Source organism: Sipha flava, unplaced genomic scaffold (genome assembly GCF_003268045.1).
Source record: "Sipha flava isolate LNK unplaced genomic scaffold, YSA_version1 49_pilon_pilon, whole genome shotgun sequence".
In the NCBI taxonomy this organism is placed as follows: Eukaryota; Metazoa; Arthropoda; class Insecta; order Hemiptera; family Aphididae; genus Sipha; species Sipha flava.
The window spans coordinates 824,948-838,798 of NW_020273360.1; the positions used below are offsets into that span (position 1 = coordinate 824,948).

At 25.8% G+C, this 13,851-nt stretch overlaps 1 protein-coding gene across 3 annotated transcripts in view; it reads right to left on the minus strand.

Moving 5' to 3' along the window:
- Positions 1-13,851, minus strand: part of LOC112690319 (excitatory amino acid transporter 2) — a 61,855-nt gene that overhangs the window by 22,103 nt on the left and 25,901 nt on the right. For 2 of the 3 annotated variants that reach the window (XM_025564297.1, XM_025564295.1), the window contains exons 2-3: positions 11,461-11,604; positions 331-456 (exon numbers count right to left, since the gene is read on the minus strand). In XM_025564297.1, coding sequence (XP_025420082.1) covers positions 331-456; positions 11,461-11,599 — 265 coding nt within the window. In that variant the 5' untranslated portion in view covers positions 11,600-11,604. Of the gene's footprint in view, positions 1-330; positions 457-11,460; positions 11,605-11,755; positions 12,026-13,851 lie in introns of those variants that run through there. The other variant, XM_025564296.1, reaches the window with a different exon arrangement.

Consider the following 13,851-nt stretch of genomic DNA (forward strand, 5'->3'; position numbering starts at 1 on the left):
AAAAAAAAAAAAAAAAAAAAAAAAAAAAAATAGTAAATTCAATAAAGTTAAAAATTGTGAAATATTGATTTTTTAGCAATAATATTATAATCTTATAAGTAACTCAAATATATAAAAAGGTCAGACAAAAAATTACTGAAAAAATGAGTGTAGTCACTTAAATGAATTACTCTATCTCGTATACTATACGTATAGGTAGTATATATTATATATATATTATATATATAGTATAATAGGTAGTATTCTTTACATACAATATTTTTGCTATTGACTTTGACGAAATCAGTAGTCAATTAAAATTTTGAATATATGCAAAGGATATATGCTTACCAATAATTAAACATGATATGATAAATGGTAACACCATTAATTTTAGAGTCCTTAGGAAAAGTTCACCAGGATATGAAATTAATGTAATGGATTCACTGCTGAGATGTAACGGTCTTAATGTCAATCCTGAAATTAAGTACAATGAACAGATTATTAATTCTCGCTTCATGAGAAGTGCTGTAAAATATGTAAAATAATATAATTTTTTCAATATAAAATATAATAATAAAAAGTAAAAATTTATTTTTCATCTGTACTAGTATTCTATGAATTTGAAACTCGTTGGTTTACCGATTTAAAAATTCAACACAAAATATTTTTAATAATTGATAAGAAGTATATTAATATCTATCATATATTTATTTATTTATTTATATATATATATATATATATATATATATGAAAATATATATATACATTGAAAATGTAATTTATATATACTTGAATTTTAATAAAAGATTACATCCTAGATATTGAAACAAATTGTAACATTAAAAAAAAGGGCAAAACACATTTCACTCAGAATCTAAAAGAAGTAAAATATAATATGAATATGAATAATAATAAAAAATACTAATTAATATTTGATAAGAATTTATACATCATTGAATTAAAGACCTAATTATGGTATTCTAACTTGATTTATAAACCCAGGTCGATATATTATTTTTATTGACTCGATTTGTGGTTATTCAAAAAAACAATTCCTTAACTTTTATTAAGTAATTTATTTTCATTTTGTTTCATTCGTTTACCTTTTCCTACTATGATTGTGTAGCGTTACAATTAAATTACAATTGAAAAACAAATTTAATTCGTATAATCTATAAAGGAAGGAGGATAAGATTTTAAATAATTAAAATTAAATTGTAGAAAGTACGACAACTTTATATAGATTTTTATTTGTTCTACGAATAAAGTTGTCTGAAATCGTGTTAATATGTTTTGAGAGTATTGGCGTTAAGTTATAGCAAAATCAAGTGATGTTTTTCAAGCGAGAATCATAATATCATAAAAACAAACAAAAAATAGGTATTTTATTTTGTTAAATTTTAAAAGCAAAATGATAAAAAATAAAAAAGATGATAAATCTTATAACAATATTTCAATATTAAAATTTATAAAAAACATTTGATATTAATATTATGGCAGTGTCATAAAGACATAGGTAGCACTTGGGGGAGGGGTCATAACGGGGCAGTTGCCCCCAAACATTTTTTGGGGTGGTAAATGTATACTTCCCCCCCCCCCCAAAAAAAAAGTTAACAAAAAAACCTATTATTTCAATGTTTTATTGATGAACGCCGAAAAGTTGAATTTAATTTAAAATAATTAATGATATTCCCTTTGGAATTTTAATTTCTGATGTATAACAAGAAAATAGTTTTTGGAATTTCAAATTAAATTTGAAGCTGAGAATATTAGAATTATACTCATGTTAATTGAATAATCGAATATTGATAAAATGATAATAATTGTTACCAAAATTAATTTATCTAGAAAACATAATTAGTAATTTCTTAACTAGCACTATCTACAACGCCAGTCACCGATTAGAGGATATCGGTTAAATAGTAAGTATAGATAAATAAACGCGGTAAACGTTAGTAATAGTTTGAAATATCTCCTAATATTTTAGGTTATATTTTAAAATAATTATACTTTATTTTAGTAAATTAAGTCAAAAAATTATTTTACTGAAGTCAAAATTGGTAAAAATGCACTAAAAAAAAAAAATTAAATCAAGGTTGAAATTTTATTTTGGGAGAATTGGGTTATGAAAGTCCATTTTTGTGAGTTATGGTAATTAATTTTTTGTTCCCCCTAGAATCATCCCTAAGTGCCGCCTATGCATACAGACATAGATATAGATACATAATGTTGATAAAGAAAGGGGAAACTCATAAGTCGGATGAAACTACATGGTTGGATGAGATGAACTTATAACTAAAGACCGAAATACACTTACAATCTTAAAAATAAGATGTTCTTATGCTTTATAATTTCATCAAAATAATTTTTTATATACATAAATATTCTTTTTTGGAAAAATAGAATTTTCATAAAAATATAATAAATACCGAAAAAAAAAAAATAAACATAACAGTTTATAAAAATTATACATTTTTCCTTTATTAAAGAAATTATAATATCATCAAATTAATCCTAACTCTTAAAAAAAAAAAAATTTAAACTGTCATATTTAATTTTTACTTTGGGGCGGAACTCTTTTGCCCAAAAATGACTTTCATCTTTTCACCCATGTCCTCTTTTCGCCTAAAAGTGTTAGCATTCTTTTCGCCCACAGTTTCATGTTTAATATTTTGGGAAGTACTGTTTGAAAATGAGGAGGCGGCTTCTATTGCTCTCTAAAAATGTATTGTTTCTGTGCACATTTAAATAATTGTTATAAAGTAAAGATAAATAAATATTTGTCATTAGTCATTGTGACTCCGTTAAAAAATATATTGTTTTGTGCAAATTAAAATATTTATTATATACATAGGTTAGGTATTTGCTAGAAATATATTTATAATGTGTTTAGTTAAAATGTTTTGTATAGTTGAATGCTTTAAGATTTAAAAACTCAAACCAACTTAACTTTCCTATTTAATACTGTTGGATTATTTTTTAATTTTTTAATTGACATTCTTTTACTTTTCTTTGTTTAGGAAAATATTATAAATGTATACTATTTAATTTAATATAAACATCAGTTTGGACTTCTTGTATTTCAGACAACCATGCACCGATTGGTGGAGAATTACAATAAAACATTTTGTAAAGAAAGAATGAAATGATTCACATGTATTCGTTGTAAAATTAATCAAATGTGATATGCACAACGATTGTTGTACACGTCTATTTTGAGGCAGTGCTTCCCAAAATATTAAATGTAAAACTATGGACGAAAAGAATACTAAAACTTTTAGGCGAAAAGAGGAAATTATTTTATCGAATTTGGTTGAAAAGAGGACGTGGGCAAAAAGAGGAATGTCATTTTTAGGCAAAAGGAGTACCGCCCTTACTATAGTGGACGAGGGGTTATGTGTTCGAAAATGATTTGTTCGATAAAAAATATGTTCGAATGAATTTTTGTTTGAATAAGTTTTAGTTAAATTATTAAACTCATTGATAAAAAAACATATATTAAATTATATATTTCTTTTATTATTTATATAGTAAAAAATTATTAAATGTTTAAATTTTACGCAATACCTCTTAAAAACTCTATGTTATTTTTTTTGCAATTCTGCCTTGAATAAATTGTTCAATTAAGCTTTCGTTCTCGTTCTGTATTTTTTGAATAAGTGTTATGAATTTATAAGCACCTGGATGATTCGATATCAACCTAGTACAATATTATATTATAAAATATAAAATTTTTATATACTATCAATTTCAAAATTACCTATTAATATATATATTAAATGACTAGGTATGTCAAGATTCAGTGATATTAGTAATGCATGGCAATTCATAATCAACTCGTTGAACTACTGACCATAATTCTGGTGGATATAATGGTTACTATACGATACTATTATACTATATTATTGTTAAATACACGTTTAACCGTTTTTCCTTGGTTAACGGTATAATAGTCGGAATATGTGACTATTAATATATTATAGATAATAGATATGTTAATATCTATAATATCAAAATAATAATTACAAAGTTTTTGAAAAAGAATTAATTTGAACATATGATTTTTTTGAACACTTTTCATTTGAACATAATTTTCGAACATATAACCCGACACCCTATGACCTTATGATGATGTATTGGTATATATTGATTTTTATATTTAACATGTGAGATTGTAGCACATAGTCACATAGAATCTGAAATGAAATTCAGATTTATTTAAAAATATTATAAATAACAAATTTTAAATAATAAAAATAAAAACTACCTGTGTACCAAAAAATAGTACTGAATAGTACAATTGAACGAGCACTTACATGTCTCACCTTTACCCATATTGGAGCAATAATAATACACTACGATATTACGATAATAATAATAATCGAGCAGTCACATGAAGAGCGCCCTTTATCTTATGTCCGTTCTACATGTACAAAAAACCAGTCTAATAAGGCGCGAATTAAGATTTATCTTAATTTCTGATATAAGGTTTATGCAGGGCCGGCAGGAAATTTTAAGGGCCCCAAGGCTGATCGGTTCCAGGCCCCCTGATATACACAATATTTGAATATATTTTAGTACAATAAAAATATTGTGTAAAAGGCAAAGACGATTGGCCCCGGGACTCTAGCTCTCCCTGCTCCATTCTATTGCTGGCCCTGGGTTTATAGATATCAGTGAAGTTTTTCTTTTTATATCTCATCTCCAATCATAGGATAATTTATTTTTTTATCAGTGGTATGTTCTTATTAATATTACTTTGCACATTTTGTCTTGAAAAGGAGTGACTGACGGAAATTAAAAACATTTTTGTAGTTTTTATAAACCATCACATTTTTTTTATAAAATGTTCAAATTAAATCTCAATATATTCTTAAAACATTATTTTGCACAATATATTCTTTAACCTTGAAATATGTTTTTATGTTCTACAAATTATTGTATATGTTGATAGGAAAATTAATCGTCCAGAAAGTTTATTCCATAGGAATTTTAAACTCCGTAAAAATATGTAAAAATATAAAAATCTGGTTTCTAATTATAATCGATATATTATTGCTCTTAAAAAAACGATTCTAGGTGAAAGATATGTATTAAGTGGATCAGTTTATATAAAGATGGTCGATATTGTAGTAGAACCAAATTTTATAATAAGAAAATTTCTTTGAGTTTTATAGCTTTTGCAAAAAAAAAAAAAAAATGATGAATCTAGGTGAATAAGTAAATGACACTAAAATGTTATTATATCCCCTCGAATTATCAAACTGTCTCTCCTTGTATTCATCCCTATAGTTGGTTTCACAGTCAAATAAGTGCTCTCCACTGTTTCACCTGTTTCCAGCTAATCTCTTCAATTCTGTATTGCTTGATAGTCCAGTATCGGAAATAATTTGCTTGAAAATTAGTTTCCATATGTTCATGGTCTCTCTTACTTTCAATTTTATTTTCTATTATTGTAAAAACTAGTTCGTTTTCGTGTCTAAAGATGTAACCAAATACGTTTTATTATCTTGCTTTTATGGTTTTAAGTATCTCTCTGCGTTCATTTATTTCATCGAGTGTACTTTCATCGGTATGGTGTTTTATTAAACTCACTCGCAGTATCCTTCTTCAACACCACGTTTCAAAGCTTTCGAGGATCGTTGTTCTGTCTTATTAAGTATCCAGGTTAGGTAAAGGGTTCCGTAAAGCACCATAATCCATACGTACAATTTTATGACGCGTTTCCTCACCCTAATACTCATACTAATAGGGCATACATATATTTTTTTTTTTTTTTCATGAAAGTTTACTTCACCTGAGAGATTCGTGATTTTATTTCCATAATGCATCTTGGTAAATTAAGCTGCCTAGGTATTTAAAATGTTTCAATTGTTCAAATAACAAATTTCCTGTTTGGATATTAATTCTATAGATTCGGTCTAATTTCAGCACTTCATAATTTTAGTTTTTTGCCAATTAATAATTAAATGATATTTTTGGAAGCATCTCGCCATTTCTTTTAGTGCTTTTTCTAAATCATGCTCAAACTTGGTTTAATATCGTTTACAACTTTTAAGATGAATATTATTTCTCCGCCCCCTTTTATGCTTACTTTATTTTTGAGAAGTGTTTCTCTAATTGTTTTAAGGCTGTTCAACATAAATATTAAATAGAGTTAATGAGAGTGGAAATTCTTGTTTTACTCCCTTCCTAATTATTGTTATCTCTGTTTTGTCAGTTACTTTTATTGTAGGTGGTTGGTCTTTGTATAAATTATTTATTATATTTTTGCCTCTGTAGTTAGCTGCAATTCCTTCTAATGTATAGAAATAGATCTTTCCATTGTACCTAATCGAAGTCTTTTCAAAATCTATAAACACTATAAATGTGTCTTGACTCAATTCTATTTGTTTTTCTACCAATATTTTTAAATTTAAGATTGCCTTTCTAGTAACTTTGTTCATCCTAAACCCATTTTTTTTTTTTATTTATCAAACTATAATCTATTAAAATTTGGAAAAATTTGAAAATTTGAAGTGCTTTTTAACATTACAAATTTCATCAAAATATTTCGAATCTATGAAATATCTTTATAATGCTTATATAAGTACTAAGTAAATATCGCTACAATTAATATTAATAGGGTAACAACAAAATAATTAATTTTACTTATTGAAAATTCGTTAAAATACCTGATTTCGTCAACATTTCATTTTATAATAATTATAAAATCTTTTTTGCATCATTTCAGTTTTTTCTTGATTACAAAGAAAATCTTGGATCCAATTTTTAAGTTTTTAGCATAAAATTGAAAGTTTTTGAATTTTTGAATATAAACAAGATTTTTATCAAATTGTTAAAATTTAATATTTAAACGCTTGAAATTCTTTTTGAAATTATTCAGTAATACATTCATCAAAACTTTTGGCTAAACTAAAATTATTTAATTGATATCACCAAAAAGAAAGCTAATATAGCATTATATTTTCAATGATCTACAGATACCATAAAAACATCTTTTGAAAATTATAGCGAACAGTGTTTAAGCAAGCATTTCAAGTCTTTTAGAATATTCTATTTTGAATTACAATGAAAACAAAAATTTGATTTAGTTAAAAATCTGATGCTATAAATTTTTTTTTTTTTCCTAAGTGTTGCATAATTTTTTATAAAACTTTTGGGAAACTCATAAAATAATAATCTCTTCAAAGTAACAACTTCCTAATACTGCCTAACTTCCTAAACTTAATTTCCTAATAGCGATCGGTTGATATTTTATATTATTAGATATTTATTTACATATAATTTGTTCACGATTTCGACCAGAAAAAAAATCAATACATATCTTGTTTCACTCGTTTAGTATTTTTTTAAACTTGTTTTTAACTTATAAACTATCAATTATAATATTTATTTAAGGAATAGTTGTTTGTTATATTACAAATTTTAGAAAAATATAATGTAGTCAACATTATCTAACTAAATCAATGGGTAGGTCGTTGTTTCAGTACTTTGATTTTTAATGGTAGAATTATTAGGTTGTTATTTGAACTTCATTAAAAATATAACTTTAATTAATGTAATATTATATCAAATAAGATTTGTGAGGTATGATATTCTTAAACGATTTAAAATATAATTCAATATATCATGTAAATGTGATAAATTACATATCGATTTTGATTTTGTAACTATGTTAAATGTAACTATACTTTTATATTATTATAATAGAATATATAGGCAGTAGCATGTGTATTAAGTGAATAAAACACTCAGATTATGTTGAAGATTATAAACATATACTCAGGGTGGATTGGATATTGAAGGATCGATTGGTTCATCAACTGTACCTATTATTATTCAATTTTAACTGATAAATATTTTTAGTTAATAGTGCTCAATTCATCTCCATTCACATATTCTAAAATTAAACGAATGGCGATTTACTATTATATTTTAATTTTTATTAATATTACACTATCGAGGACCCAGAAGGCGATTGCCTCTTCACCTCACTAGCCAGTCCACCATTGTTTATATTATATTAAATGATTTTCATACATATATTAATTCTATTTTTATATATTCTGTTTTTATTATATTCTAACCTTTTACAGAATTGAATATTGATTTTAAATTTTTTAACTAGGAAAGAAAAATAAAATCATAATATTTGACCACCAACGAATACATTTTCAATAATTTAATACAAAACTTCAATTTTTTAAAACGTAAACTCGACCAACGAAATAATATAACTGACAGTTGATTTTCATGATTTAAATCAAATTCTAACATAAAATTTAATCAAATGTTAGAAAAGTATTTCTTTATTTCTTAGCAGTCATTTAAAATAATATTTGATACAAAAGTTGTTAACAAATCTGATTTGTATTGTTTTTTTTTTGTACAAAAACCATTAGACAAGTACTTATACATACGTATATCTTTTTATTTATATATTTTACAGTAAATGAAAAAAAATAAAAGTTTACCAAATATGTCAATTAGGCATTTGGATTAACAAACCCAATGAAATCATTATTGTTAGATATAAAGTATGATTTTTACCAAAAAACTTCTGGTTAAATATGTCAGTTGGTGACTAGTTAAAATTCATAGTTATGTAGGACAGCAAGCAACGCTAAATGGCCGAAATAAGTATTTGATATAGCTATAATGGTTTTTAGTAGTTTAAATACGTTTTATTGTTTTATCTTGATATGTATTCTGATACTAGTTTTTTGTTATCTATATATTTTAGATTTTTAGATATTCATATTGTAAATATTAGATCCATGCATTTATAATCAATATATAATTATATAATGATATTATAATATTAAATTAATTTTATATTATCGAGGAACAGCCGTTTTAGTCTTTTTATTTTAATTTATAATTTTAAGTCGTAAAGTAGAATTATATTTTAAACTACATAATAAATGTTTACATATATAACATTGAAAACTGTGCCCTGCACTTTATCACTTTTAATACTGATATTAAGGAAATTAGAAAGGTGTACAACGCGTAGGTATTATCAATACGAATACTTTCTCCACCATGATTTTCATTATGAGCTTATTTTATAAGTGAGAACAAAATGGTTAATTTTTCCATAAAAGAAATACATTTTGATGTGTAATAATTTTTTTTTTTTTAATTTATTCGATAAACAATATAAGAGAGAATCCACAAAAAAGGCTTATTTAATTTTACAATGTGTGAAAAATATTTAAAAATTGGAGTATTAGGATTATTTAATACATATTTTTAAAAGTATATGAGTTCTAAAAATGTTATTGAGAACAATAAATAACAATAAATGATTTATGGTTTGTTTTTGAAGATATTTGTAATTAATTATTAAATGAATTATTTAGTTTCTTCTTCGTACAAACGTTGTGTTTCTTTGTATTTTTTTAAACAGCATAAGACTGACCTTGAATGATTTCAAGGTCTTGTATTTTAGTATATTTGCATGTTCTTTAGTTTATGGTATTTATATTTTAATATATTTAGATATGATACATGCTTTTACATTTATGATGCCTATTCGAAGATTTGTCATAATAGGAAATCACTAGTGCAGCATCATTATTCAGTATGCAAATTGATTTTAGTATTTGAAAAATATCATATACATTTAATTTAATGGTGAATTATTATTTTATGTTCAATAAAAGTTATTTTTGCAGTATTATTATGAATAATATATTATTTAACTATAAGTATTATACCGAAAATACTGGTAGGTATAAATTCTGTTTGTAAAGTAGCAATTGTTTTTTTCGCTTCTTTGTTCCCCTTAAAAATCACATAGCTAACGTGATACATTTGAAGATTAAAATGTATAAATTTTTTTTTTAATTTGTATTTGGAGATAAAGTAGTAGGTAATATAGTATTTAAAGTTGTATGAATCACATAGAGATATTTAACATTATATTAATTACATTTTTATTATTTATTAACGTACTTCAAATTATTTTATTATTTATGACTCAATTTATAATAAATATATATTGATTTGACTAATTTTAATATAAATACTTGATGATGATACAAAATCAGTGATATATAAAAAAAAAAGCGGGAATACAAGTTTATGTTTAATACAATAATAGTTATTTTTAATCAATTAATAAATAGTCATTATTCTTTAGGTTTCTTTAAATTTACTCCCATATCTTCAATTTAAACTATCATATCAAAATCTATGCAATTTGATAGTTGCCCTTTAATATTTTTCGATAGACAAGAGAAAAAATGTTTTATGTATTGACATATGTAAAATAAATAGTTTTAATCAACGTTCAAAAATTGTAGGCAAATGCATATATGCTACTTTTTATCCAGAACGTTTTATTATTTTTAAATAGATTATGCAAACAGTCATTTATATTAAATTACTACCTAATGATATCATCCAAGAATATATTATGTATTTATTAATAATATCACGTAAACATTATAATTAATAGAAACTAATATCCAGATAAAAAAAATGACACAGGTATCTTAATTGTAATCATTTAATGAAAAATTGTCTAACAGACAATAATTTTAAAATTTTTATTTGTTTTTGTTATATTTTTCATAACATATTACAAAAGAAAAATATTGAGAATGTCGAATCTGAGTAATCAGTTATTAAAGAATTTCGTTTGTTTTTTATGAAAGTTAATAGTTTTAAGCGTTCTTTTGTTGTATGTTCTTTATTTTGAAAATGTATTGTGATTTTATGCTCGAAAATTACAAATTTAAATTCAAACATGAACTAACGAATGTTCAGCAATGATATCGTAAAAATGTAATAAGTATTGAATTACATATACACATTTTGGTATTTATCTATCAATATTAATTTGTCCATTTATAAAATCATCAAATGTATTTATTTTTATTATAAAATTTATCGTTTTGAAAATGCTTTATCCAATCATATTTGTATTTATAAGAAGTATTAACTATATCGACATTTTTGGCTATTGAACTAGTTAATGAGTAACAATAACATTTGTGATAATACGCAAAATACTTATGTGTAATTAGAACTTCTCCGCAATCCGAAGCCATGATATACTATAATATATAAGGAAATTTGTAAATTTATTGATCAACTATATAAATATTTATGTACTAAACGAACTTTAACCAGAAATTATTAAGTATATATTATATATGTATATCATAGTCTATTTTATTTACAATGAGCTCAGTTTTAAAATGCCTCTAAAGTTATAATGTATAAATTATTTTTATACTTTAAATCACTGTTATACAGTTGATTATCATAAGGTAATTTGATCAGTGACACAACTCTATTTAAATTCTACACCTGGTGTTGTTTTTAATAAAAACGATGACTCATCTTCAAAATTTATTAACATTATTATTCGAGTATGAAATCAAATAGTGTGAAAGATACCGATTATAATAATATACATTATATGTATAAAACATAAATAGAAAATTTAAAAATTATACGTACCAAGAGCCACTCCTAAAATGACTGAAAACAAGATACAGATGAGGAATCTGTTGGTCTTCAGCCATCCCGCGATTACGTCTATTTTGGGAGAGTTTTTCACCTTTGAAATGAAAGTCAAATCTTCCCGCCGTATTTCCATATTGTCTGCCAAAAACACATAGAACATTTAGCGTACATCATTACAGTCTCTACAGTTCAATAACTATACTACTACTAATAATAATGTTGTCATATATATATAATTTCCATGCACACTTTTATCATAATCTTATTATTTTCGAGACGATATTTTTACCCCGAGTAGACGAGTAGAGCTTAAGTTTTCAGCCGTCACGTGTATATACACAATACACGGATGATACGTTTGTTTTATTTGCAATTAATTCAATATGGCCTGCCGGATGTATTATGATATTGTAACAATTGGTGTAGTTTCGTTACGCACGTCGACCGGAGGAATTGCACGCCATCGCACACGGACGGGACAAAGCGTCGCGTTCGACTGATGGCCGCTGTTGGAGGAGAGGAGACACAACACGCGCAGAACAAAATAAAAAAAACCGCACGGTCTACGTATATACGTACAAAACATTATAAACTCATGTGCGGACAGCGATTACCGAAGTGGTGGAAGCGGTAAACACACGCGAGCAGGAACTGGTTTTCAGCGGAGACCACGAAGAGAATGTTGGCCGACACAGCGCATGGGTATATAGCTGTGGTAGGCCGTACGTACGATACCACGGATACCTGACAGACGGTATAAAATATTATGTGCTTCGAAAATATCCGACGATTGTCTGAGCTCGCAACGATGTAAACACGTCTCGGCTCTTTCGTACCGGAGAGAGATAGACAGAGAAAGAGGATTTTTTTTATTGTTGCACATCGATTCGTGTTTATGACACTTGTACAGATGTTGCATAAGCAGAGTCCGTAACTTGTAACTATAAAAATTGTTACTTGATAAACGCAGTGATATGCACATTCACATAAGTGCTTATCAAAGTTGTATTTATTATTTATACATTTGAAACAATATTATACACGTAAAATAACACTATAAATAAAAAAATATTGTCTAGACTTCGAAGTATGCAAATATATGCAACAAAAAATTTCGTATTTCACTTCATGGTTATCAGAAAAGAATTTACAATACTTACTTGAAAATCTCTAGGCATTCTGAAAAAAAAAAAATTAATACCAAGGCTTTGTACCCAAATAATTGTTTCGGGTTTCGGGTGTTGAATATATTAGGGTGTTCAAACACCGCAATACAACATTTAAACAAACGTTTGGGTGTTAATAATCGTTATTATTCGGGTTAATACGGGTATTAAGTAGTCAAAGAAAAATATTATTTTTCATTGGTGGAGAGTGGTGGGGAGGCTGAGCCCCCTCTTTACTAATGAAATATTTATATTTTTTGTTACCTGCCCATGTAATAAAATATCAATTTCTTATACAACTGTGCAACAGTTTTTTAGACCAAATTATCATTATGTTAATTTCAAGCAATGGTGTAACTACGATTTATTTTCGTATGAAGCTTATAAATTATAATATCTATTAAGATTAAAAATACTAACACTATGTCCTACTCCTAGTTAGTGTGGGCATATCGCATGCGACAAAAAACAAACTATTTTGTATTCTACGTTTGTGTTTGTGGCATAGGCGGAAATCGGGAGGGCATGAGGGGACTAAGCCCCCCAGAAATATAAAGTATAGGTCTTAGCCCCCTATCCCTAAAAATTGTTAAGTGAATAAAAATACAATAATTATTATATTTTTAAAATGCATTTTAAAACTGAATTAAAAAAATATTCTATGATAAAAATTAAATCAAATTCGTAAGATTTTACAAACTTCTTGACATGACTTGGAACGATCGCGATTAATGTAATATTAATAATATGTAATAATACCCGTATAAGTTATTTAATTTAATTAATTAATAATTTCTGTTTAGAATACCTACTCCAAAAATGTTTAAGATAGGGCAGCTAATTGTTTTTTTGTTTAAATTGTTGATTAAAAATGTCAAATTGTCAAACTTCGTAAATTGCCTTGTTGAAATAAATAATTGCACACAGTAGTATCTATAGGTGTAATAAGCAAATAATGCTCAGCCCCCCCACAAATTTCGCCAAATTTCCGCTTATGGTTTGTGGTGCGTACACACACTAAAAACGTACTAGGTAGGACGTAGCATAATACAAAAATAATAATAATTTGTATTTATGAATGTTACGATGAAATTATTACACCAACAAAAATTGACAATAATTGTCAACTTTTGATTATTATGAATTATTCACGTCATAGAAATGTGTACTACACGCCATACACTGAACTAATACGAAAAACGCGAACAACAATTTAGGT